This window comes from Fringilla coelebs (assembly GCF_963513975.1).
Source record: "Fringilla coelebs genome assembly, chromosome: 3".
Taxonomy (NCBI): Eukaryota; Metazoa; Chordata; class Aves; order Passeriformes; family Fringillidae; genus Fringilla; species Fringilla coelebs.
Genome location: NC_140030.1, coordinates 105,648,738 through 105,675,922, shown reverse-complemented (window position 1 = coordinate 105,675,922; position 27,185 = coordinate 105,648,738). Strand labels below are relative to the sequence as shown.

The window sequence follows — 27,185 nt, the reverse complement described above, 5'->3', positions numbered from 1 at the left end:
TAGTCCCATGTTTGCATAGGAATCCCTTTCTCTGCCACAGGAGCTGTGGTGCCAGTGAGGCAGAGTGTGTCACTCCTTGTGGCAGTGAGGAGCAGCACCTCAGCTTGGGGAAAAGTCAGAAGTGTTCTGCAGAGAACCACGGGGAGTTATTGCCCAGCACATCATCTCACAGCTGGAGGGATCTGCCCTGGGTGTTAATGTCTCTGCTCTCAGGAAAAAAACTGATGAAATCTTGAAAGACCATAAATGGTCAAGACCTCAGTTTCAGGAAACACCCAAAAAGTGCTTTTTAACCCCATACAAAAGGTTGGTGTTAGCTGATAGTTCATAGACATGCGATTTTCTCCTTACTCGATTTCAGAACAGGATTTTTCTAAGATCCCTGCCCAGCAAGGAAAAAAAGGAGGCAAAATAACCTCACAGCATTCCCCCTTTGACCATCAGGACCCTAGATGTGTTGTTGTCATCTTGGGACTGTCCATTTCTTTTACCTTCTCTTAAGCCCAGGAAAATGAAGTCCTGATTTAAAAGGCTTATTCTAAATGTGGAGGCGAAGAACTTCCCTCTTTGCATCCTGCCTAAATAGCAATTCTTGGTTTTATTTACTACCACATTCACAGCTGCAGTACTTAAATCCCATAAAGGGATATAAAGAAATTTCATTAAGCCAGACTCAAGCCATATCCTCTGAAAGCAGGAGAATAGCTTCTCCTGTGCCACTCTTGTACTTCCAGAGCACTCTAGGATTTTCCAAGATGTTTCTTCTTCCCTCTGTGGCTTTTCCTGTCCTTGTGAGCTCAGATGAGACCACCTCCTGAAGGTCTGTGACAGTCAGGACAAAGCAGCAGTCTTTATCCAGCTGAAGGAAAACACAGCGCTGCATTCAGACAGCCCCCAAGCTTGAGCTCCCTACCAAACATGGCCAAGGAACTTGACTTTTGGAAAAACATCACTCAGTGGGTTTGGACTGCATTAATTCCCACAGCAAGTCCTGCATGTTCTCCTTATTTACCTGCTGTGATTGCACATGAAGCACTGGGGGAGGCGTGGGTGGATGTCACACCTCTTCTCCATACAGACCTGCTCCTGGGTGTTGGCTGGGGACAGAAGGGCTCCTTAGGTGACTGAAAGGACAGCTCCTTTTGGACAGTCCTTTTGCCTGTCTCTCCTCCAGGCAGAGCACAGCCAGTGGAAGGCTTTTCCTTGAGCCAAAATCAAGCAGGAGCCCCAAATCTCTCCTGGAGCTCAAGTTAGAGGTTCCAACCCAAGTTAGGGGCACCGACCCAAGTTAGGGGCACCAACCCTCCTGCCACCACTAGTGTAGGGAGGGAGAGGCCTGGGTGAGGCAGAAATGTGAGTAGGCTCAGACCTGCTTTCAGCTGAGCAGTCTGTAAGCTGCTTTGCTGCTGGGCAGATCTGGTCCTGTGCTTTTCTAGCAGAACAGCTCATTCTGGGGTTTTTCATTGACCGGAGCTGTTGAAATAAAATCATGCTAGACTAAATCTATTGCTGGCATACTTCCACTAGAGTCCTTAGCATTACTGCAAATAAGAGCTTGGCCTCTTATGATTTCGAATCATGCTAAGCTACATTAATCTGCTAATGACTCTGGAAATGGCTCCTTTAGTTCATCCCCGCAGATCTCTGTTCCTGTCTTTTCCCTTGAAAAGTTTCATCAGCTGGATCAGCTGGAGAAACACCTGCTCTGTCCACATGCTGGAGAGACTGCCTGTGTCCTTCTCATCCATCAAGGAGATGGATAACACCTCAAAACAGTCTTTAGTCACTGCGCTGTCTCCACCCATGACAGCGTGTCAGAGTCTTAATTGAAACACAGAGGAAAGGAAATTTAGAGGCTGGATCTTGACAAAGCCTCTCTAGCCAAGAGCTGCACTGTGGGGGAAAATCCAAGTGTTGCTGAGGAGTGAGGCTCATGGAATCCATCTGCTGATCATTCTTTATCTCCTTGAAATCTTGCTATTGCCCAAGAATGTTAGCATGCTCCCCGTGTTGAATCTCTCCTCCCAGGGCCAGCTATACTCCCCAAGGACTTTCCCTGCCACTGGGAAATGCAGCCAGTTGGTGGCTTGTTTAACAATGGGGACCATTAGCCTGAGGAGTTCAGGAGAGAACTTGCACATATCCATGCTTTAGATTAATTCCTGTGCTGGCTCGGGAGGATTTTTCTTTCCATGGACATTTAGGGCTTAAAAGAGGCTCGTTATTCTTTTTTCTCTCTCTCTTTCTAAAATATATTTTTATTTTATTTGTTTCCAGTTCTGGCAGTATGGAGAATGGGTGGATGTAGTGATAGATGACCGGCTGCCATTCCTAAACGGAAGATACCTGTCTGTACACCCCCGAACTTCAAATGAATTCTGGCCATCCTTGCTGGAAAAAGCATATGCCAAGTAAATACACCTGGTCTGTTCTTCCACCCAGCACTGAATGCCTTCTGTGGGTGGTTTCACCCTCTGCCTTGTGCAAAGCACACAGGAAGGAGTTCAGGCTGACAGATGCCTCTGTGGTGCTGTGCTTGCGTTGGCTGCAGCAAAGATGGGGCCAATATAAACTGGAGATGTTGGCCTTGGGTTAAACCTAACTCTACCCAGCCCTAAAGGCAGCCAGCCCTACATCTACCCAGGTCAGCTCTGGGGTGTTAATGCCTGAGAAGCAAAATGAGCAGGGCAATGGTGACACAAAAGGCCCTGGAATGTCCTCCTGCTTTCAGGGAAGCTTCTTTGTCTCTGTTTTCCTTTCTGTTTAGGACTGCAGAGTCCAAGCAGGGATTACCTGTGTTTACAGTCACTAATCAGAGATCATGTGGGTATTTGGAGCAGGCAATGAGAGGAAGCAGGACTGAAGAACATGCCCAGGCACAACACACACACTTGTAGGACTCTCTGATCAGCTCTCACTTCACAGAGAGCTCTGACTCTAAGCTGAGGTCCCCAGAGTGTGCAGGGTAAATAATGCCTAATAAAGAGATAATTTTTTAAAAACCCCCTGGAGAGAGAAGGGATCAGATTGTAGTCCCTTAGCACTTGCCCATTTCTCATTATTAAAAATGCTGAAGAAAAAGTCCTCTGTTAGGGGTGGTATGAAGGGCTGGAACTTGGTACCTGAGGCTGGTGTAGCATTTGCACTGCAGTGAAGAGGAGATGAGGAAAAGAGATAGTAATTTTGGCAGATTTGGTCAGGAATAAGCAAATGTTAAAGCAGCATGAGAGCAACTCAGGAAGAGAATGCATTTTGCCCTGAGATATCTCAGAAAAGTTGACTCAGGATTCAGTATCAATTTGCTGCATAAGATTTTAATTACAATGCATACCAAACCTCTATTAAATTAAAGTTGCAAGCAATGCTGTTTATGAGATTCCCATTGGAGAAGTTATTCCCCAACGCCCAAGACAAATTCTTTTCATCAGTGTAGGACAAGGACAACTCTTCAAAATACAATTAGCTGCAGACTTCATTTGATTACATTCATTAAATACAGTGTGTATGGTGGGGTTTAACAGCATGCTCTACCTGCTCTAAGTACAGCATGTTCCAGCTTATTTGCCATCTCAATAAAAACCACACGATAAAAACAACAAGGACTGTGCTGGCAATATTAAATTATTATCCTATTATTGTGCTCTAGCACAGTGAACTGGGAACAGTGCTGAGAACTCATTTCTGCCTTGCCCTGGAAGCATGGGTGAATACCTTCACCTCTCTTTCCCTTTTTCTCATTTGCAAAAGGAATGCTGGCCATTTTTGTGAAGAGTCCTGTATAAGCAGGATGTAGAAACTAACAGTTCAGCTCCATTTGACCTGAAACATCCATTTGAACTAGTCATCCTTGGCTCCCTTCCTGTTCAGAAAAAAGAAACTGGATGCTTCAAGATGAGATGCAGCTCATCTCCCAAAAATGCCTGTGTTGGCCTGAGATGCACCTTATTACCTTGTTCTTTTCCACTGTCTGTGAATGGCTCTGGACAGCTGCCTCAGATGTGGATGAAGGCACAGGAAAAGCTCCCCCTTTGTCTCCTTCCTCCTGCAGGGCGTGTGTTGTGCCTGGCCAGGTATTTCAGTCACGTTTCCTTTCATTACCTGGCCACAATGTCTGCACACCCTGGGCTCCCCTGTGCTCACCACCTCAATGCACACATTCATTTTTAAAGCAAGCGCTGCGTATTGTTTATGAAAACAGTGGAAGGACTAATTAACTTCTCTCTCTTTTTTCCTTTTTTTTTTTTAATCTTTTTAAAATTTTTTCCATAGGCTGCAGGGCTCCTACCAGAACTTGAATGGAGGCTACCTCTCAGATGCTTTAGTAGACCTCACAGGTGGAGTCCAAGTGCAGTTTCCATTGAAGGACCCACCTCCTGACCTGGAGGAGATCCTGAGAGCAGCTGACACATCTCGGTGTCTCATGGGCTGCAGCACCTCAGGCCAGGTGAATCACAGGGCTGGGCACACCAGAGGCTGCTCTTGGCAGGGGGAGAGGAAACCCATCCTCACTCTGTAAAATAGTCACAGTTTGTGGCTGCTCCAAGGGGTCTTGGCAGCAGGAAGTAGGTAGGATTATTTGGTAAGGGCTGTAAAGGCATTTGGGCAGATTGTTGGTGGATTGCTCTGTCCCAGAGGGGGCTGTAGCTCCTCTCCTGGCTAATTCCACTGCAGGACAGTGGTGTCCTCTTCCAGCAGGCCTGATTTCGGCCTCCTAACTTTGTGAACAACTCTGGCAAGGCCAAAACACACCTCCCTCTCTTCTGTGAAAGGATGCCATGCTCTCATTGTGGCTGGCAGGCTCGCTGGTGTTAATGCTGGGCAGTCGCAAAAGTCCTTGTGATACTCATCGAGCACCTTTGATAAAATGCCTCCCAGGCTTCCCCTGCAGCATGTGACATGTGCCTGTGAAGTGTGTGACCCTGCTCCCGTGGTGCCTGCTTCCTCAGGACAGGAGGCTTGGCTGCTGCAGGCGAGCCAAGGACTGTGCTCTCAGCCCAGGGGGATGCCAGCCTGGCTCTGGGCGCAGGGGAATTCTGCCGTGCCCCAGCCTGACTGCCAGTCACCCAGTCCAGGTGCCTCTGCAGCTGCAGCAGCCCTGCACCGTGGAAGGACTGGCAAAGAAGTGTGGATCTGCAGCTTTGTTAAATTTCCTGGCTGGCTGATGGCTGCAGGGGGAGCAGCCACATTCCTTGTGGAGCATCTCTGAGGAGCTGCTGTGGTCAGAGCCAGGCTTTGCTCAGTGCAAATGACACTTCTGGGAGCTAGTGGCTGGGTCTGTGTGCTGTGGTGTGGCAGGAGCTAAAAGCTGTGCTTTCTGCCTTCTGCAGTCAAGGAGGAACATGGAGCTGAGGAATGGGATCGTACAGGGCCATGCCTACACCGTCACTGGAGCTGTGAAGGTAAGGTCAGGGATTTGTTCCTGCCTGCAGATCCACCACAGGGCAGCGGTGCTGCTGGGCCAGGCAGAGTGATGTGAATGAGCTCCACACTCAGGGGGGATTGTTGGAAGCTCAAATTCCAAGGGATGGAAGGACTCTGGCACAACAAAGGAGGAGGATATCTGAAGGGAGGATATCTGAATTCATGTTGTTTTCTAATGGAAAATGCAGCTGAAATTTACTTTTGTTTTGGGACACTTCAGCAGTGTGTCCCAAAAACAATACAATACAATATCAGTGTGTCAAATAGAACATTTCTGGAGATTTTTGTTCCGTGTTGACTCTTTAAAAATGTGCTTTTGTGTTTCAAATGCAAGTAGAAGCGCTGGCTGAAATTGTGGGATTTGTCATATGATGCAAATCTACATTTGTTCAGCTCAATCACAAGCTGCCAAAAATCACTGTGTGAAAAGTAAATCGCTGGTTCAAGAACAGTGTTTCTCCATCTTTTAAAGCTGCTGTACTCATGCAGAACTGCTCCTGGCTGAATATTAATATTGATGATCTGAGAACCAATTTATCACATGGATCAAAAGAAATTAAGGATTTTTTACAGCCAGAAGTCAGAACATGGCTTAGCCCAGTAAGCTGTAGTGCACACAGGGAGAGTTAACAGTGGAGAGAGAAACCAAACAATAGCTATGCTGTCAAGCAAGATAGCTACAAAACCTTTGAATCTTGGGACCTAAAGTACTTTGGAAAGGGGATGTTGCTCTCCCTAAGCTACTTTCCCCCTTCTCCCCCTCTCTCTGTTGGTTTCCTCAGTGCCATGGCATGCTTGGTGTGACATCACAGCCAGCACGCTGTTTTTTGGAGGTGAGGGGCTACAAAATGAAAGATGGGGGTTGCCCAGCTCCAGAGAGGGTCCCAGCTGTCTCTTGGCAGGGCAGGGGCAGAAGGGTGCCCAGTTCTGCTGGAGGAGAAGCAGGCTGCTCCTGGTGTGAGGGAGGAGGAACAGTCTTTGCCCCACTTAATGAAGTGCCAAGACATCCAGGGGGTTGTCCTGAGGGGGAATGATGAGAGCCTTTGCCTGGGAAGAGACTGCCATGGCATTGTTTCCAACGCTGCCTGTGTGCATAAGGAGAGCCAGAAAACAAAGGCTTGCTTCTCCTTTCCACTTCCACCGTTTTGGCCTGGCTGTCAAGAGTTAATTGCTCCTGACTTAAATCAGTGGCAGCAAAATGAGGAAAGCAGCAGAGCCCCCAGCTGCTGCAAAGCACAGCCCTGTAGATGCAGCCCCCCAAATTCTGCTCATCCCCAGCTCTCTGTGCTGACTGTGGGCTTTCACTCCAGGCAGTCTGGTGACCTCATTCCTCAAAGTCTCTGCCTTTGCTGACTCACAGCATCAGATGTGCAGAATTAGGCACTGGAATTTCCCAAGGCTGTTGAATTCATGCAGTGTGACAGGAATGCTGCTGCTTCTCCCTGTGTCAGCTATTCACCATCCTCAGGAAAGCAAAATGGGCGCGGTTTTCCCTCACACATCCTTCCTTTGCAGTGCAGCAGAAGGCACTGATTTTTCACTGCTGGGAAAATGAGATCGAGGTTAAACCTGGTCTCTGAGGTGTAGAGGAAGTTCTATTTTATTACCCTTCTCTTCACTGAATATCACAGTTGTGAAAAGCTGTGACTGAGTTCGTTTTTCTTTCCTCTTTGCAGATCCCCTACAAGAACGGCTGGAAACATATCATCAGGATCTGGAATCCGTGGGGCCACGGGGAGTGGAAGGGGCCCTGGAGTGATAAGTAGGGTCTTAAAGCTTATCTTTTATAAGAACCTCTGCCCTGCACCCATTTTAACAAAACAGATATTTCCAAATCAGTTAATTGTGAGCGTTATTTCCGTCTGCATAGCAACTGCCTGCAGAAATCCAATCCAGGGAAAACTAATGCAGCCTTGCTAGGCTCAGGTGTCCCTTCTTGTCTGTGTGTGTGCATTTTACCCAGTGCATGGTTCCACAGAAGTCATGGAAGAGCTCTTATTTCCTGGAGTAAGCTCTCACCAAGTCCTTAGGTGCTGGCTGGCTGCTTCTGTTGAATCCTCCTGCAGAAATCACACTTCCACCTTCCTCCTCTTTCCTCTGCTCCCATGAGTCTGACTCTGGGAAGAGGATGGTCAGACAAGTCCATGGAGCAGGGCAGCACTGAACACAGAGGGACAGAAAGGGTCCTTAGTTATTCCAGAGGCAAAGTGCCAGGGAATGGCTTGAACTAATCCTTTGGATCCTTCATGCAGCTTTGGGGATGCAAGGACCACTTTGCTGCCTGTGTGGATAATCTAACATCTCTTTCCTAAAGAAAGGAATGACACAGACTGCAACAGTGATTTTGCAAACAAAATAGATCTCAGTTTTCCTTTTGGAATTGCATCAGTGTTTCCATGATTAGAGAGATGTTCTTGCACCACTCTGAGGTTATTTAATAGCATCCCCACCCCCTCCCTGTTGCTACGACCACACACAAGCCCTCTGCCGAGAAAAGTCAGGCTGCAGTGTTGCATCTGGAAGGGTTGGTGGGTTGTGTGGACCTGTCTGAGGCTGGCATAACATCTCCCTGCTCAGCCAGCATCCTCCCATCCTTTTGGAAGGGTGGACTGCAATCCTAAGGGTAATTGAAATGTCAGCAGCACGTTCACAGGTAAGCTGCACAGATCAATAAATTATTGATTCACGTGCTGTTTATTTATCTTAAACTCTGCAGAAAGTACAATTATCACTTAATTATAAACATGCTGCTTGGAAGCAACACATTTGACTGGGTAATGTGCTCTCTGCATGTCAGTGGAATATCAGTGCTTCAGGGTGCTGGGTCTTGGTGCCTCACTCCCCTCTCTAGCCTGGGGACAGGTGACCAGGACTGCAGGGAGGATTCCCCACCCCAGGCTGGGCAGCTCAGGCACAGCAGAGGCACAGAGCTCCATTTGCTGGTCCTGTTTCCAATGCACAGTTTGTTCACCCCTCCTGATCCCTCATGGCCTGACAGGCTGGTTAGAGGAATAGGTGAAAAGATGAAAAACTGTGCCTCACATCTTGTTGATTTGTTCTTTTTTGCAGCTCTCCTCAATGGGACCGTGTTGAGCCTAAATACAGAGAAACCCTCCTCAGAAATAAGGATGATGGAGAATTCTGGTATTTCCCTATTGATCCTTTGTCTACAGGGTTTTCTATTTGCCTTCATTATGGAGAAAAGTAATTTCTCTGTTCTTGGTGGTGGCTCACGGTGCCCTGTGTTAGGTGTGTGCAAACAGCAAATTGGAGATTGTCCTGACCCTGTGGTGTCAGAGGAAACAAGACCTGAAAAAATGGAGTTGGCCAAGATTAAGTGACAGGCTGGTGAAAAAAAAAAGAAAAGTGGGAGAAGTAAAAATCCAGCCCTCTGAGACCCAGTCATTTTGTCACACCACCTCTCCCCATAAAGTGTGTGGTTTGAACCTTGGACTGACAGATGCTTGAAGGGGACAGCTGGCTAAGCAGGTCACTGAGCTTGTGCACTTGACTGCTCTGCAGGTGCTTCTGGTTTTTCACTGCCTCTGATTGCTCCCAGATACAGCTCAACCATGCATGGGCTGTCCCTTGGAAAAACTGATTATTCAGAAAGTGCCCTGTGGGGCTCTGAGGAAAGCAGGGCAGCGGCAGGTGGCTCTGAAACACACACACACGTGAGGCTTGAGTGAAGCACGAGTGTGGGACAGAGCACAGTGGAGGTACAAGGGCCAGGGACAGCGGCAGAGGTGTGCTGGAGATGCCAGGGCCAGATACCCCTGGACGTGCCCTGGGGTTTACCCTGGGGCATTTGGGGCAGCCAGGGCAGCCCAAAATGCACTGAGAGCTGAGCTCTTCTGCAAGGTAGCAGCCAGCAGAGCTGCAGGTGCCTGCAGCGCTCTCAGCCATCCATCTCCCTTTTTTACAGACATGGGGAGAATGTGGACACCTAACTGGGGTGTTCACAGAACCACAGTGGGTCACCTGGGCCAGCCTCCTGCCCAAGCAGGGTTATCCCAGGGCACAGGGCACGGCACTGTGATAAGAGGGCTGTGGAAGACTCCAGGGAGGGAGACTCCACACCCTCTCTGGGCAGATTACACATGTACCAGTGTGTGGTCATTTGCACAGTGAGGAAATCCGTCCTCATAGTTGGGTGGAATTTCCTGTGCATCAGTTTCTGCCCATTCCCTCTTGTCCTCTTGCTTGGCATCACTGAGCAGAGCCTGGTCCAGCCTCTGGCACTCTCCCTGCAGATACTGACATTGATGAGGTTCCCTCTCAAGGCAGAACAGGCCCAGCTCCCTCTGCCTTTCCTCAGAAGGGAGAGGCTCCAGGACCTTGATCATCTTTGTCCCCCTCCACTGGACCTGCTCCAGCAGCTCTCTCTTGTACTGAGGAGCCCAGAACTGGGCACAGCTGTCCAGATGTGCCTCACCAGGGCTGAGCAGAGGGGCAGGATTCCCTCCCTGACCTGCTGGCAATGTTCTTCTGCCTTAAAGTGAACAATGAGATTCCCCTCCTTCTCTGCAGGATGGCCTGTAAGGACTTCCAGGAGCAGTTTTCATGGCTGTATATATGCAACAACACCCCGACATTCCTGGACTTGGGAGATGAGCAGGGCACAACGGCGTGGTCCCTGAACAGCTTCACCAACCTGTGGTGCCCGGGCCTTCCCGGCAGGAGGAGCCGCTATTCCCGGGGTAAGAGATGCTCGCTGCGCTCACTGCTCCTCCGCACCGATGGGAAGCATTCGCTCCGTATGGATTGCCAGGTGTAATGCCTGCCTTGTCCCATGACAGCGCTTATCACCTGAACAGGCAGAAACAAAGCGAGAGCGCTGGCTGCTGAGTTAAACCGGGAGAGCGGTGATTTAGGAGCCCTTAAGTCAAAATGAGCTTGTGTATCTTCTTTCAGGCAGTAGGCGTTGCTGGGCGCCTCATCAGAAAGTCTGGTCTGGCAAATATGCCGAGCAAAAAGTATTCTGAAATTGAATTGAAATGGAATTAAAATGTTGTACTGCAAAGCTCTATTTTTTAAGGTAAAAAAGGTCTTTCTGGGCTGATAAGACCTGGTTTTACTGCCTGTGCAAGAGCTCTTCTGGCATTGTGAGCTCCAATCAATAGCAGTGTATTTTTACATTTTTATCTTATCTCATCTCGCTTTTCTTTTTTACAGCTGCATCAGTGCTTGGGCTTTGTGGTTTTAATCTAGGATGGTAGTATCTGGTCAGTGAAGAGGCTTCTTCTTCTCTCAAATGAGAGATCCTTGACTTAGCAGCAGCCAGGTTTTGGCTTAGAGATTTCAGGCTCCTGCTGCTAACCTGGTGCCCAGGTGTGATAGCAAAGCAGTGCCTGTGCTGCTGCACACCACAGTCACTGGGACTGAGCAGGGAGGTGCAGGGGCTCTTGTAGGCGAGGAGGGGCTACAGAATGGAGAGATGGGGGGTGCCAAGCTCCAGAGAAGGCCCTGGACTGAGAGTGTGCAGGCAGTGCCATTTTCCTTGGAGCTGTGTTTCCCAACAGCCCTCAAGTAAAGGCCCTGTCCAAGTGCAATCATTCCAATTTACAGCTTTCAAGGCCACCCAGCACAGGGATCTGGCTTAAATTCTACTCTGCTGCCATCTCAGTCCTTTTTTCCCACTTGGGGCAGTTAATTGCTTTTTTTTTTTTTAACCAGGAATGCTTCCTGTCAACCACAGCCGTGGCCAAGAAGCAGCTCGACATTCTGTCTGTCCATCACAAACACTGGCAGCAGGGAAGAAGAGGACAGCTTTGCACCATTTTGTCCTTTTCTATGTGTTTTTCACCTCAAAGCCACAGTCCTTTGCAGCTCAGCCTCTGGGTCAGGTGCCTGGTTAGGAGCTGCTGCTTTTCTGCTGCTGGCAAAGTGTGCCACGCTGCCACCACGTAGGTGGAGCAGATGTAGACGGGGTTGAGAAATCCACACGACTTCCATGACTTGGCCTGAGATTTCTGAAATGATAAATGTGCAATTAGCTTACCTCCAGATGCCTCAACTTCCAGTGCTAGTGTGGAGGCTACAGGGCTCTGCTGTAAGGAAAGGATCTTGGAGCAGAGGCTGCCTGTTCCTCTGGGTCAACACCAGCAAGATCTTGCACAACAGGCTGCTGCTGGAACATCTCTGAGCCTACTGCTAACCTATTAACACTTTCTCAGCAGGTGCAGCTTCAGCAAACCCTCAGTACTTTTTCAGAGTGCTGGATCACAACCCCAAAACCTGTAACGTAGCGATTTCACTCATGCAGAAACACACTGAGCACGTGCAGGGTGAAAAAAACCTGAGGATTGGCTTTTTCATCACCACGGTGAGATATCATGTGGGCACTGTTGCTCTCTGTGTGGTTTGTTTTGCCTGGATGTGGGAATGCAAGACTGAATTGCCTTTTGGCCTGGTAAGAAGTCAGGACGTGGTGGGAATTTCTGGGTGTGCCTCCTATGGTAGAAACTCGAAGTAAAAGCAGAGTTAAGCAGGCTTAGTTTCTTTTATTCATGTCTGAAGGAAGAGATGGCACTTTTAGTTCTGTAGCATCCCAGAACAGCCCTGGGAAACTGAGGGAGTGCCTGGGTGAGGAGGTGTGCCAGGGTGATATCCTCTGTACCAGCAGCACTGGCGGCATGCCCTGCTGGCTGGGCACGAGGCACAGCCCTCCAGCAGCACTCCAGGTACAGCAGGGAAGCAGATTGTCTCTTGTTCCCCAGAGTGGGCCTTTCTCACCCATCCTCCTGTTTTCTATCTGAAAAGCTGTGTAGAAGCATTTACAAAACACATGAGAGCCTTTTCTTGAGACCAGTGTAGAGGAAATGCACTCAGACACCTGGGACCTCCACTACAATTTCTCTGGGCTTTTTTCTTGCTCCCTGTCCAGAGAGGTGCCTTTTCAAGCTCCTTTCAAGCCTTTTCAGTGTTCTCAGAGCATTACCAGCCTCACTGAAAGCACAGTTGCTAGTGTGGATGGATGCTAACCCTTCCCAAAGTATTCTTCTTGTTGGCTGATGACTGTGGCAGGCTATTTTTACAAACCTAAAGCCTAAAAAGGAAGCAGGGATTGCTATAACCCTAATTTCTCCTCATTCTCCTCATTACTGGAGAGGTTTGCCTAGTCCCAGACTTTAAATAATTGATGCCATAAGTTTAACAGCTCCTCATAAAGGAAGAGCATGGCTTTGTAGCTCATAAAAAAAAGGGTGTCTGAGAAATAAAAGATGTCATTAAAAGGGCATCCCTGCAGCAAGTGGAGCTCACTATCCCTGTGGGAGGATAGTCCTGTGCAGGTATCAAGCCTTGCAGCTCTCCATTGGGCCAGCTGTGCCGCTCAGAAAGAGCTGCTGCTCCTGGTGAAAGGGGAATTGCTCCTTCCAGCACCCCCAAGAGCCACCAGACACGGAGGTCCCTGTGTGCTCCTCCACCTTGATCAGTTACCCATTTTAACAGAGGTGATGATATAGGTCTTGCTTCCCTCAAAAAAGGGGTTATTTAATCAGGAAGCAGACTAGGAGACGGATTTTCTCTATTCTTGCTTTACATATAAAATTTTTCTTCCCCTCCAGTTGATGCTCAGGCGTGTTTTTCTCTCTCTGGGTATGAGCTGGATCAAGGATGGATGAACCTCTAGATGACGTGGGCTCTGTGGGCTGCCAGCCCATAGCTCACCTCAGGCTCCCTTTGGGCCCAGGTCCCTTGGGTTTCTGGCCTTAGGAGTGACCTCCTACGCAGGAGCTGGAGGGCAGGGCCAGCACAGAGCATTCCTGGAGGCACCAGATTGCTGTGGAGCACCTGGGCAGTGAGGGCAAGGGAGCAGTTAGGCTGCTCTGTCACACCCTCATATTTTCTGAAAAATCCCCTTGCCCAGGATTCTTCTCCTGGGAAGCTGAGAAGCCTCAGAGGAAAAGGAAAACAGCATTATCTCATTTGCTTCTCCTGTGTTGTGTTCATGTGGAATGTGTTTAGAGATTGTTTATCCAACAGGAGATTGTTTCATGTGAATTGTTTTTACTTACTGACCAAGCACAGCCAAGCTGTGTCAGGATTCTGGAAGGAGTCACAAGTTTTCATTATTATCTTTTAGCCTTCTGTCTGTATCCTTTCTCTATTCTTTAGTATAGTTTTAGTATAGCATTCTTTAATATAATATAGATCATAAAATAATAAATCAGCCTTTTGAGAACACAGAGTCAGATTCATCATTCCTCCCTTCGTCAGGGGTCCCAAAAAATACAACACACCATAGCTTTTATCAATATAATTATATTGGTGCACATTCATACAGAGGATTATACAGAAAGCATTTCCTCATGGACACACACTAAGTTTTTTAATATGAGAGCTGCCCTACCAGCTCCTCACAGCCAGCCTGGTGTCCCATCCTGGTAGCAGCAAAAGCCAAGCCCAGGAGCTAAAACCAGACTGGGTATGAGTGCCATTCCCTCAGTTTATTTCCCAGTGCTCAGCCTCAGTGCCTGAGAGCAGTCGGAACACCTTTGGGGGAAAATTTACAAGGTGTTTCTTTGCACAAGGAGAGTGCAGTTGGCAGGACTCATGTGGCTTCACTCTTCCTCCCAGATCTGCTATGATTCATTAGCAGCATCGTCCATATTGTATTTGCAGGGAATGCCCCGGCAAAGGCAGCAATGATGCATCTGACTCCATGCTCTCAGAAGGCTAATTTATGACTTTTTATACTATATTATATTAAAGAATACTATACTGTGCTAAAGGATACAGAAAGGATACTTACTGAATGCTAAAGAGATAATAATGAAAACTTGTGACTCTTTCTAGAGCCCCAACACAGCTTGGCCCCAACTGGCCAAAGAGTGAAAACAACTCACAGCAGAATCCAGTGGAACAATCACCTGTGGGTAAACAATCTCCAAACACATTCCACATGAGCACAACACAGGAGAAGCAAATGAGATGAGAATTGTTTTCCTTTTTGTCTGAGGCTTCTCAGCTTCTCAGGAGAAAAACCCTGGGCAAAGGGGTTTTTCAGAGACTGTGAATGCCACACATCCGCTGTTCGGTACGTTTTGAGATGCATCAAATTGTTGCTGTGAAGTAAAAGGAGCGTTATCCCTGGGCAGGATGAGAGGAGAATGCAGTGCAGGCAAGGATGCAAAGCAGAATGGACGTATCTGATAACTCTAGGAAGCCTTTGATTAAATATGGTTGTGGAACACTAATACATGGCTGTGAGGGAAGTTTAATGTGGTGTGATAGAGCTGAGAAATGCACAGAGGCTGATTCTTATCTCGCACCAGTTCTGATTCCATTGAGATATTAATCTGCTTCTGCTTTTTACCAGAAGGAATGTGGAATAAGGCTCAAAGGTGGGAGGAAAAAAGTATTACACCATTTATTTCTTTGCAGCACTGCCCATTTCTATCTGCTCAAGATCTGACCCATAATACTTGGCAGTCTGTGTACCTCCCAGCCCTCTGTAACACTAGTCATCCTCTTTTTTTTTTTCCTTCCAAAATAGCAGTTTTATGTTATTGTCTCCCAAAGGCATGGCTCATAAATAACTCTGCCACGCTGTATAACCATTCTAAATGGAATTTATACACGCTGATATATTTTGGGGAATATGTTAAGGAAGGGTTTTTTATTATGCTATCTTTACATGTCATCATAGTAATAGCTGTTGCATTATATTTGTTTCATCTCAGCAAAAAAATGCTGGAATAACAGATGAAAGATCAGAATACTCAGTTTTCTTGTGACACTTGCTAGTTTGGATTTGGATTCTTCAAGCATTGTCATCTGGGTGACATGCTTAGAGGGCTCTCTGACCTCTTTGAGTCACAGAAGATCTCAGGGAATTTTTTAGTAACAGCATTCATCCTCGATTCCTTGGTGAACTCTGCTTAATGTTAATTGAAGTTCCCTTCAAATCTCCTTAAGTTCATTTTGGCTTCTGTTCCTTTCAGTTTCTCCACCTGTGACCAACTCTGATATGTCCTTAAGACAAGCCTGTCCCCTGGCTGGGTTTTTCAGGCCATGGGGGAGGTTGGGGTGTGATAAGAGCAGTGTGTGTTCAGAAAGGTGTGGGGATGGCAGGCTGGGGGGACTGTGCTGCCTGATTTACTCTGGTTCCTGACAGGAAGACAGCCAGCTGCATTTTTCTTTCAGGAGAACTCCAGAGTTCTGAAGCAAACCTTTCTCCAGACCCGAGATGTGACCAGCTACTTGACCCTGAGCCCGGGAACCTACGCCGTGGTTCCTGCTGCGGCAGAGGACCAGGAATTCCAGTTCCTCCTGCGAATTTTCGTCAAGAATCAAGACTACCATGAGTAAGATGATGCACACTCCTTAAAGGCCTCAGGCCCACAGTGTGCCAGGAATTAACTATTTGCTGTCGAGATAACTGATGTGGCAATTTGCTCTTGGTGTGTCCTTGGAGGGTGGGGGAGGCACAGGGGAGGGTGAAGCGCCTGTGGAGTGGGACCAGGTGTGCACTCAGCTGCAGAGCAGGGCAGGAGCTCACCTGCAGCCACCCTGCACAGGGTCTCAGCTTTGCTACAAAGAGAGCAATAATCCTGAGATGTGTCCTCTACCCCTGGCTGTGGGGACAGTTCTCTTTGTTGAAAGGAGGGTGGGGAGCTTGTTTTCCCGAATTATTGTCAGCTGTTCGGTAGTTTCTTATGTTCTGCCAGCTGGATGCCAGATGGATCAGGTCCCATTCTGCTCAGAGTGGCACCTGGGGAAGCCAAGAGCAGTGAAAAAGGCCTTGACCCTCTCACTCAGCCACCTCCCAGACAGGCAGGGCTCCCTGTGGGCATGAGAGCAGCCTTGGAGATAAGTTTAGTGGAAGAATGGTGTCTGAGTTCATGCAAAGGCAGCTATTACCACACACACTCAGTGCCACGTGAATGTGGTATTGTATCATATTTGGGTGTGGTTTCCTCCAGGTGAGCAAGCTTTGAGTCCCAGCACTCAGCCTCCCCAAGTGACCTGCGAGCATCACTGTGCAGTGCCTTCCCCTCAGCAAGCTTTAGCGTGGCTGTGATTGCAGCTCTGACCTCACTGGCCCGTATCTTCATCATGAGATTGCTTTTCAGGCTTTGGCCCCCTGGCAAAAATAGCCCAGAACCAACTGAGGCAGCTCCTGAGTTATGGCAGCAAACACAAGGAGTCTGTGCTGCGGGCTGGACTGTCCCAGCAGAGTGAGTCATGTGTGAGACAGCCCAGCCCTGGAAGTGAGCTTTTCAGGAGAGCCTCTGACCCTCACAGACCTGCCTGAGCTCAGCCAGGTGTGGGGATGAGCTTCCAGTGGCTCTTTGCAGCACTTACCTATACAGGTGTTATAAAAATAGAACCTGGCTTGTCTAATTTCTCTGCTGAAAGCAAAACTCAAGTGATGCCTTAGAAATGGTGACCCTGGCCCAGTTTCAGGCGGTCTGCAGGCTTTTAGATGCTGCCTTTTAATAGCCCAGATGCTGTTTTTATTCCTGACTGTTAAGCTGAGCAAAGAGAAAAGGAGGTGAAAGATTTCTGTGGCTCAAGGCAGGGCAGCCCTGTGCTCTGTGTGGTGAGGTCAGTCCTGGCATGTTCAGGGTGAGACAAACCACCTCTCTTGGGGGCTGTACCAGCAGAGCTGGCTTGGGGAGGGCGGCTCTGAGCAGCTGGAGGTTCAGAGTGTCAGCACAGGGAGACCCAGGAGTGCTGCAGCAGCCTTGTCTGCCCTGGGCCACGGGTGCTGAGCATCCTGTGGGCTGGGGGAGTGCTGCTGGTGGTGCCTAAAGGGCTCTTTCCTCCCAGTTTGATTCTTGGAACTCTTTTCTAGGAACTCAAGCTTCCTGACCAGCCCAGGGCTGCCGATGGTAAGAGTGGGAAAACTGGTGCAGGTCCTGGTGGGGATCATTTGGTCACCTCTACTGCTCCTCTTCCTCTGCTCTTTTCTCCCTTTGCTGCCCACTGCTGTCCCATTGCTTGACTCTGGCACCCTGCAGTCTCGCTGGGAGGGCAGGACAGCTCTCTGGAGAGATGGGAGTGACAACAAAGCCCTTCCTCTTCTCATGTGTCTGCTTCAGAGCCTGATTTTTGAGGAAACAGATCTTATATAGTCCCTTTGTCAGTCTGTCCATCTGTCCTTTTCACCTCATCATCTTTAACACTTTCACAAACCAAATATAGCAGGGGAGAGAATGCTTAAAAGATTCTGATTTCTTTCAGTGTCTGTAAAATGGGTGTACATCTGTGGGGGAGAGAGAGGGAAACTTAATTCCTGTGAGTGGGATTGGACATGCCTTCCCCATGGGAATGATTCAGTTTAACTGTTTGTACCCTATAAAGCCCAGGATCCATAGGGATGAGGCTCAAATCAGATTTCCGCTGCTTTTCATCAGAATATCTTCAGAGACAGAGACATAAAGCACACCACACTTTGAAACTGGCTGCATCTCTAGCTCAACCCCCATTTTGTCCTCTCCAGCCCAGCCACCGTGGGTTTTTTGACTTCTTGCTGTGAGCTGTGCACATTGCCAGGGCTGGTCCCACCAGCAAAACCCTGCCAGAGAGAGGCTGCTATTTACAACCTTCAGAGACACAGATCTTTGAAGCCAGAGGTGTGAAGGAGAGCAGAAAGCTGAGCCCTCTCCTTGTGATTCATTTTCCAGCACACACTTCAGCCCCATTAGAGGGGTAGTGCAAATGGTGACTTTTCTCTCTCCCCACTGACAAGCTGTCACTTTACCTGGCTCTTGTCCTTAGCCAGTGTTTTGACTTTGATAAATTGTGGTACCCACAGTTTCTGCTCCTGTTCAGCTTCTCTGCTATGAAGTATCTCACACAGAGATGAAGGCATCGGGTCTTGGGCTTAGATTTTTTTCTGAAGACTTCATAACGTTAAGGATAATTCCCCTTAGTGCCAGGTGGATCTTTTCACTGGAAGGTTGGGAAAAAATCACTTAACCATTGAATTGCAATTGCTCAGGTATAATCCAAGCTTGTTTTGGGATTGAGAAGGCACAAGAGAAAGGAACAGTCAGCTCTTGCCCTGTTTTCTTGGCTCACATGGATCTTCCCATGCCCTGAGCAGTGGTCCCAACCAAGGTCCACCAATAAGGATCATGCCTTGTATCTCCACACTCCTGTATTGACTCACTGAATTCCACCCTGGATGTGTTCTGTCATCTTCCTTAAGCCCTGAACTGCTCCTTCCTGGTTGTACTAGCTGCTAACACCCGAAATATCCTTCTTCCTTCACTGCAGTAGCAGTTGCTCACTCTTAGTCCACTTTATTCTGGGGGGTGTGAAAACTGCAGCCTGTGCTGTGCATTCCCTGCCCCTCTGAAGTGCTGTTTGGATCTGCAGGCTTTTGCCTCCAGTTGTTTTGTAGCTGAATTATTTATGTCTGCTCTTTGTTTTCAATGCAGGACGTACCAAGACAGAACCAGGGCAGCTCCTGTAAAGCTCTTTTCCTAAGACATGCCAAGCAGGTACCTTCTCTAAAACATATTGTTGGAAAAAAAATAATTTTAAAAAAATGCATGTGGACTTGCAGAAAAACTGATCTATGATGTTGATACAAATCCATTTAGATTTTTTTTTTTTTTTGGAAGCTCCATCCTCAAGTGGATACCCTGAAAATGGTATTGATTGACCTGCCAAAACCCCCAGAAAAATGGGACATTCAGCTGGGATAGATTGTCTGGTGCCATATATCAGTGGAATATTGGAGATTTATAGTTGAGCTGGTGATGGGCTTGCATGTGTACTTTCTTTTTTTTTTTTTTTTTTGCTTCGGTTTGTTTATTTGCTGAAAGCAATTAGAAAGCCTTGGGTAGTCCCCCCCCTCTCATCAGCATCATTTTCCATTTGCCTTCTCAGCACTTGGAAACCAGACATCAGTCAGCGTTTGAGTAATTGATTCCTGCTCTCTCAGAGCCAAGCTCTGTGTTCACAGGAGATGCTTTTAATGGTTTAATAAACTGTTATAAAGAACTCCTTGACTTAGTCAAGAGGAAAAAAATCGCTGTCAAAAGTCTCTGCACAATGAACCTCTGGCAGCTAATGGTTACATCAAGGCGTGAAGGTGGAAACCAGCAGGGCTGCCCTGGGGGTGTCTGGGGTGGCTGATGGGCAGCACAGGCAGTGCCTGAGAAAAAAAGGTTTGGGCAAAAGTGACACAGGAGAAAATTTTATGCTCACAGACTTCTCTTTGTGTTTTATTTTGCATCAGGGCTCAAGTATTGACGCCTCGCAGCTGCAACAACTCCTTAATGAGGTGATCTCGCAAGGTAAAGCTTCTGCAGCCCAACAAATGCTTGTGGTGCTTCCCTGTCCTTAGACTAGAGTCAATTGGACACGGGATTTCCTGGTGTCCTGATGGTCCTTGAACAGTGCTCATTGTGGCTTACTGCACTGTGGGATCAGAGGGCACGGCTGGGGGCTGGAGCCAGCTCAGCCATGTGCTCAGCCAGGCTCAAAGGGCTCCTAGGACTTGCTAAATCAGCATAAGTGGCCTCTCTTGTCACTGTCACTTCCCTTATGACAAGAGGGAAGTGTTTCCCTCCCTGGGCAGGGACTGTGCAGAGTGAGCCCACGCAGGGCACCTGTCCTTGGGGAAGGTAGGGGTGTCTGAGGTGTGCAGATCCCCTCAGCCTGGCACAGAGCCCTGGCTGCTCTTTGAGAACCTGAGCCAGAGCTGGGGCTTTTCAGCTGTGTGAGCCTTCAGCCTGGTGTCCTCCTTGCCTCAGAACGGTGTCCTGATGCCTGTCACAGCCCTTGCTAATTCCTCCTGTTTTGTCAATCCTTGCAGATGAAATGACCAGTCTGGGAGGGAGATTCAGCTTTGATTCATGCCGAGGCATTTTAGCTCTGATGGATGTATCCTTTCAGCAGAAGCAATAAACTTCCCTGGTGCTGCCCATCCTTGCCTTGAGTTATGGCCGAGCTGAGCATCCCAGTGTGAGAACCTGCAAGTAAATATTAGCCCAAACCCCCAATAAATAACTGTGCCAGAGTCCATGCAGGACTTTGCTGTCCCTGCCCTGGCTCTGGTGTGCCTGCTGCAAGGATCAACCTTCTGCTGCCAGCCAATTCTTTGCTCTCATTTTGCTCTCTCTGGGGCTTGGCTGAGCTTCACACTTGGGTGGGGGTCTCAGGCAGAGCTGAGACAAGGAGGCAGGACAGAGTTTAGGCGTAGCTCAGCTGTTCTGTGGTGGTTGCACAGCCTGGGGTGGCGCTTTAGCAGGCTGCCAGCAGTGCTGGTGTCAGGGGCAGGAACACTGTCACTGCTGAATCCCAGGCACTGGCCTCCCAAGCCATCCCAGAGTGTATTTTCAGTGCATCTTTCCTATTTAGCTGAATGACTCAGTCTTTTTACTGTTAACAAGACAATTCAAGAAATACATTTCTGGCCATTGTAGAACAAGAGGGCTCCTTGATGGAGACATACATCTCCCTTGTGTGTTTCTTCCCCTTTGCTTGCTCATTGTCTCTTTTTCTCCATGCCTTGAAAAAGCTTTGAGACATTTTCAGACCTTTAAAAACTGCCAGAGAATGAATTAAAATGACCACAAGTCCCTCTCTCTTTCCAGCTTTCAGCATCTAGCCAGTGAAAGAGACGTTTCCTCCTCTGCAAAGCCTGTCCTGGGATAAGTGGGCACTGTGAATGCATGGCACGTGCAAAGAGCTGACAAAGCCTCTGCTCTGCTGTAATTCAGGATGGAGTTTTAATTCTCTGGCCTGCAGATAACCCATGTACAGTGTGACCTATCCTGGCCTGCAAAGCCAGGATCAGCTTTTTTCACTCCTGTTCCACGACAGCAGCATTTGTCTGCTTGTGTTTCGCCGGTGACGAGCTTTGCTTTCGGGGAGGTTCCACCACCCTGCGCTGGGGTGGGTGCTGCGTGTCTGCCCAGGACTCCTGGGTGGGCATGGAGGGGAGCAGGTTTGGGATCATCTCCTCGTGCTCTTGGCTCCTCAGTGTTCTCCTGGAGGATCCAGGCAGAGCAGATCCCGTGCAGAGGCAAGGCCGTGGGGCCGTGTTCATTCACAGGGGTGCTCCGGGGCTCAATGTCACCACAGCTTCCCCTGTGGTTAAAGGCACCTTATAAATAGAAACCTTTTGTGGTCTGTGAGCACAGGCATGGGCAGCTGTGCCGTGGGACAAAGAAGGTGGATTGAAACCCCACTGAGAGCAGGAAAACTCTTGGTTTCCTCAGCACGAAGTGACCCACAGAAGAGGCTGCATCTTCTGTGTGTCCGGGACGGCGCGGGCAGCATCCTCGGCAGCGCAGCCAGCCGGGTTCAGCTCTCATTAAGCGCTCCATTCTTAACTAAATGCACAGCTCAACTCCAGCGGAAGACTCACCCTGCAGGAGTTCGGGAGCCTCTGGCGAAGCCTCACTAAGTACAGGGTACGGGGGAGGGGGTGGCTCTCTCTGGGCTGTGGATGCTGTGGGTACTTTGGATTCTGTGGATTCTGTGGATTCTGTGCCCCGGGGCTCTCCAGCAGCGGGGAGCAGATGCTCGGTGCTCCCGGAGGAGAAGCCTTGCAGAGGCTGCTTGCTGAGCGGGTCAGAGTTCCCTCCTCTCACGCCAGGGAGGCAGTGGTGTGTGTAAAGTGCTCCAAATGAGCAGCCCAGGCTTTTCCAGCACAGAGAGCATTGAGGGAAAAGGTAGGGAGGCCAATTAGGCTCAGAATCTGATGGAAATCTCCATGTCTGTGCCACCACTGGCATTTTTTTCTTTTTTTAAGGAAAGCTTTCTAAGCTGAAATGACTTCTTGAACAGAGTCATCTGAAAAAATGTCATTTCCTCATTTCTGCAGTTTCTAGTGGAAATGTACAGGATCTGATAAAGGCTTGTCTGGGAGAAATGTTTCTGCTCCAGGATAGGCGCTGGAAGCAGAGACATGGTATTCAGGGTCCCACCTACATTCTTCAGGGCAGCTTCTCTGTGTCAGGTCCTTCTCCCTCAGCCCTGGTGCAGGACAGGAAGGTTTCCTCAAGACTCAGGTTTGGGTGGGCTCCAATCTGTTCCATTCCTCTCGAGATGCTCTGAGCCCACCTATTTGCCCATCTCTTCCCACTGACAGCACCTCAAATGTGGTGTGGTGTGCTAGGAAAGCAGAAAGGCTTCTGCCCACCCCAAACTGTGGGGTTTCTTCCACAGTAACATTGTCAGAGCCTTCTGAAAATGGGTCTCCCTTGGCACAGCCACCCCATCTCACCTGCTGAACTTCTCTGCAGCACACTTATCAAGGGAGGAGAACTGGTTGTAGTAGTAAATGGTGGTAAGAGCTTGAAATCTGCCTTTGCACTGTATTTTAGGAGATCTTCTTCAGGGAAGACAGGAACCGTTCTGGATTTCTTGATGTTGCTGAACTGGAGAACGCCATAGAGGCAGCAGGTACACCCAGAGGGGCTGAGCAGCTCCCCTTGCTTTTCCTGGGGCAGTGAAGGAAAGGATGAAAGAGGAAAGGAAAAAAGACTTTTGGGGAGAAAGTGGCTTGGAAATCCCAGAGATGCCAGTTAGATCAGAGCTCTGCTGAGAGGTTTGTGCTGGGGAACCAGCAGAAGGATGCAGAGAAGTGCAGCACTGGCCAGACCTGCTTCCAGGTCATGGATGGAACATCCAGCCGGGAGGAAAGGAGAAAGGAAGAGTGGGTTCTTGCACTTGCCTCAGTTCCTGCAGGTTTTCTCCGGAGCAGTGACTAAGTGTAGAAGGGAAAGCCGCAGCGACAGGCATTTATTTAGTTTGCACTGACCTCTGTTGGCTGCTGAGTGCTGAAACCCTCGGTGAGTGCTGAAACCCTCGGTGAGTGCACACGAGTGAAGCATTTCAGCTGAGCCCTCTCAAAGGAGGCTTGGTGCATGGAGTGCCCCTCTGACACATCCCCCTTTAACTGTGCCCTAGAGAAGCTCCCGTTGGCTGCCTGGAGCTCAGAGGGGTGCTGTCCAGGAGGAAACTGGTGCAGGATTGCTGTCCCTGGAAGCCATCAGCTGAGGGGATGCATATATAATTTTTTTTTGCTGCTGAGAGCTGGGCAAAGCTCTGTCTGGGCTGCACCTGCACTTCTCAGACAGGTGATCAGCAGCTGTCTGAGAAGTGCAGCACTGATGTGCCAAACGTCAAAGGAGAAGCTGCCAGGGCCATTCTGTGAGAAAGATGTTAAAGTGTGAAACTGGGAGGAAAACTGTGCATGGAAAAGTCCTGTCAGCCAAAACAATGCAGCTGTTTGAAGGGATAAAAAAGGCACTGCTAAGTGACAAATTCAATACGTGTTTGACTACGGGTAGTTCTGAGTGGGGAAGGAAATTACAAGCTCATCCTTGATGCCCTCTGAGCCAGACATCTGCATTTGAATCTGGCTTGGCAATGGGATGATCCCTGTCCTGGCTTTTGAGCAGGAACCCCAGAAGGCATTTGGGAGCTTGGTGCTACCTCTGGGAATGGTATTAATGTATCTCAATCCAGCTCCCAGCCAGCTGTTCCCTGAAGTGCTCAGTGCCTTCCCCAACAAAACACTGCAGTGGGTGCTTAATTTTCACTGTTCTCCTAATGCTTCCAATAATAATAATGGATCAGAGTAAAGCAGGCCAGCTGCATTAAGAGCAGTGCTGCCCTGAAATGCAGCAGCGCTGGCCTGATGTATTTACAAACTCCTCTTTGGCAACAGCAAATTATTCAAAATAATTTGTATAAATAGGGAAACATCAAGTCAGTAATTAATATCTTGGCCAAAACCAGAGGGAAGAATCCAGCAGATAAAAGGTTTGGGAAGTAGTCTTACAAATCAGCTGAAGAGTCTTGGGAACAGAGAGGACTGACCCTTCAGTTTTGTTGATGAGGTTAATTGAGGGATGTTGCCAAGTGAGCAGATTTCAGAGCAAGTGTATCCCAGACTGACCAGGCCAAATTCTTGGTGTTTGACTGGTGTAAGGCTTGATCCTAGCATCCCATAAGTAATATTTACTGGAATCCACTCTCTGGAGAGAGCTTGATCGAATTCCTACTGTCTTCAAAAGCTTAAAAATAGAATTCATTGCTCACTGCTACAGTGGTTTAAAACCAGACTTGACGAAGACAATTAATTAGATTAATTTTTAATGACTATCTTTGTCTAATTTGAAAAGAATATAAAATCTCATGTTTGCCTTAATTTGAAATGTATCTTAAGCCCAAATGTATTTCCATTCTTTAATTATTCAGCATAATGTACCTGCTTCCTGCTGGAGACCTCCAACTAGGCTCATGCAAGCAGAGTTTGTCAATGGTGGTACTAAACCACTTCCATCAGCTCTCTCTCTCCCTACACAGGTGTAGAGAAGCCATTTCTTTTATTTCTGCTTTTTCAACTAATTTAGCTCCATGATGAGTTCATTTAAAACTGAAAAGTTTAGAGCTGGTTGAAAAAGCAGGAAAGTTACTTCACATCCAGCTGAGCTACTAAAACCTGGAGTGAGCAAATGAGACTTTTCTGAAGTCTCAGAGAAGGCATTAAACCAAAGCTATCAGTCCAGCTCTCTGCAGAAAATTTCCCTTTTGTTTTGCAAATCAGCTTTTAGTGCAAAATATATTTAAATCATTCCTCTTATATAGCCAGCACATTTAGGGTAGTTTTATTTAACTAATAAAAGAATCATTCAAAAAAGCAATTTTTGTTCATTCAATTGAATACCAATTTCCATCCAAACAGACTGCGACACAAATACTGAATAATCAGCTAATAAAAAAGAAATGCACCCTTCACCATTTCCTAATAGAAGAGAAAATGTAAAAATTAAGAATCCCAGGGATGCTATGCAGCATAATAGCCTGAGCATGCAGCAATGCAGCATCTGCCTCTTTAGCAGAAAGAGCCGGTGGTACTGGAAATGCTACACTCAGACTTTTACAGTCATGAGCCAAAGACAATCACCCTTTCTTATAGAAAATAAAAGCTAGAAAGGCAAAGCAAGATAACACAAGATTAGTTAGCTCAGTGTTTGCAGCTCGCTGACTTAAGCCACAGTGGGAGTCAGTGAGTAAGGCGACTTTGGTTTTCCATTGCCCTGCCCCGACTCTTAGGCATGAAGTGGGGGAAAAGCTGTCCAGGGGAGGGGCTGTACGGCAGGGGAGGGGGCTGAGGGTGTTGTTGGCAGGGTGCAGGAGGCCATCAGAGCTGCTCCATCCCCTCCCAGCGTGTCTCCCCTTGGCAGGTCTGGCCACGGACGCGCAGCTGCCGCGGCTGCTGACGCTGCGCTACGGCGACGGCGCCGGCAGGGTTGGCTTCTCCGACTTCGTGTGCTGCATGCTGCGCCTCGACACCATGAGCCGTGAGTGCCAGGGCTCCTGGCAGCAGGGCAGCCTGCAGAGCCAGCCTGAGAGAGGGATGAGGGGCACGACACAAGGTGTAATGGTACCGGTCTAACAGCGTAGCTTCAAGTGACCCGTGGGCTGTGGGCCAGGCAGCTCTTGGGGCAGCCCGTTTGCCAGGAGCTGGGTTTATCTCCTGTGCACTGGTGTAGAAAACAGGGCCACCCCAACTCTGGGAATGACTGGCATCTGACTCCATTGATTCAGAATGCTGAACAATTGCTTTATTAAAACTATACTATAATACAGAATCACAGAATAATGAGGTTGGAAGAGACCTCTAAGGTCATCGAGTCCAACCTATGCCCTAACACCTCACCTAGACTCTAGCACCAAGTGCCATGTCCAGTCTTTTTTAAACACATCCAGAGATGGTGATTCTACCACCTCCCTGGGAAGAGCATTCCAGTACTTTATTATTCTTTCAGTGAAAAATTTCTTCCCAATATCCAACCTCTACCTTCCCTGACGTAGCTTGAGACTGTGTCCTCTGGTTCTGTCCGTGCTGCCCGGTTACATTACAGCCATATCAAAGAGACACTATACTATACCACAAACAATCCTAAAGAATACTAAAGAAAACTTGTGACTGTCTCCAGACAGCCAGGACGCAGCTTTGCGCCAATTTGCCAAGGAAACAAAACAATCCTCAGCAGAATCCAAGTGACAAATCTGGTAAACAATCTTCCGAACACATTCCACATGTGCAAAAACAACAGGAGCAGCAAGTAGAGATAAGGTTTTCTGGTTTTTTTCCTGACCTAAGTTTTTCCCATCCCTCCATCTCTTGTCTCCAGTCCCTCTCCAGCTCTCCTGGAGCCCCTTCAGGCCCTGGAAGGTCAAAAGAAACTCATCCCAGACCCTTCTCCAGTTGGATTATTGGGTGAAATTTCCCAGTCCTTACAGCATCTCCAATAATTTACATTAAAAATTCGGCCATCATTTCCCCAATAGAAAATTCTGGATTCTGGAGGAAACCCTGAAGGCTGCATTTAGGAGAATACTTAGGAGAAAACTCAGGACAGAGTTTCTCTCTTCTTCTCTCTGTGCTTCTCCAGGAAAAAACCCTGAGAGAGAAAATTCTCTCTCTGTTCAGAAAATGTGAATGCCACACACTGGAGCAACCGGCTGCTAGAGAGTAGCTCAATGTTCAGTAAAGTTGTCTCAGTTTTTGGTAAGGAGAAAGTCCAGTATCCTCTGTGGATAAACAAACCCATTCCCCATGTTGCATCCAGCTATTGCCTGGCACTTGCAAGGAGGGAGTGCCTGTAAATGAGCTTTTGCCTGAATGGAAATGAAATTGTGTTTTACGAAATTGTAATTTTTGCTACTCTAATAATAAGCATTTTGACTGGAGATATTGGTAGTTAAAGCCAGCAAGTGTGACCCCTGTGCTGGAACATTGCTACAGCAATTTATTTCATCTTTGGAATGAGCTG

General features: G+C 48.2%; 1 protein-coding gene across 1 annotated transcript in view; it reads left to right on the top strand.

Annotated features, from left to right (window-relative positions):
* Positions 1–27,185, top strand: part of CAPN13 (calpain 13) — a gene marked incomplete at both ends in the record, with an annotated part of 51,701 nt that overhangs the window by 20,905 nt on the left and 3,611 nt on the right. Inside the window, 15 exons of the mRNA XM_084202307.1 lie at positions 2,278–2,411; positions 4,270–4,444; positions 5,328–5,399; positions 7,098–7,183; positions 8,491–8,565; positions 9,952–10,121; positions 11,598–11,746; positions 15,571–15,731; positions 17,225–17,261; positions 18,816–18,878; positions 19,622–19,679; positions 20,201–20,268; positions 21,735–21,803; positions 22,719–22,797; positions 25,590–25,706. Of these exons, the coding sequence (XP_084058433.1) occupies positions 2,278–2,411; positions 4,270–4,444; positions 5,328–5,399; positions 7,098–7,183; positions 8,491–8,565; positions 9,952–10,121; positions 11,598–11,746; positions 15,571–15,731; positions 17,225–17,261; positions 18,816–18,878; positions 19,622–19,679; positions 20,201–20,268; positions 21,735–21,803; positions 22,719–22,797; positions 25,590–25,706 (1,513 nt within the window). The remainder of the gene's footprint in view (positions 1–2,277; positions 2,412–4,269; positions 4,445–5,327; positions 5,400–7,097; positions 7,184–8,490; positions 8,566–9,951; positions 10,122–11,597; positions 11,747–15,570; positions 15,732–17,224; positions 17,262–18,815; positions 18,879–19,621; positions 19,680–20,200; positions 20,269–21,734; positions 21,804–22,718; positions 22,798–25,589; positions 25,707–27,185) is intronic.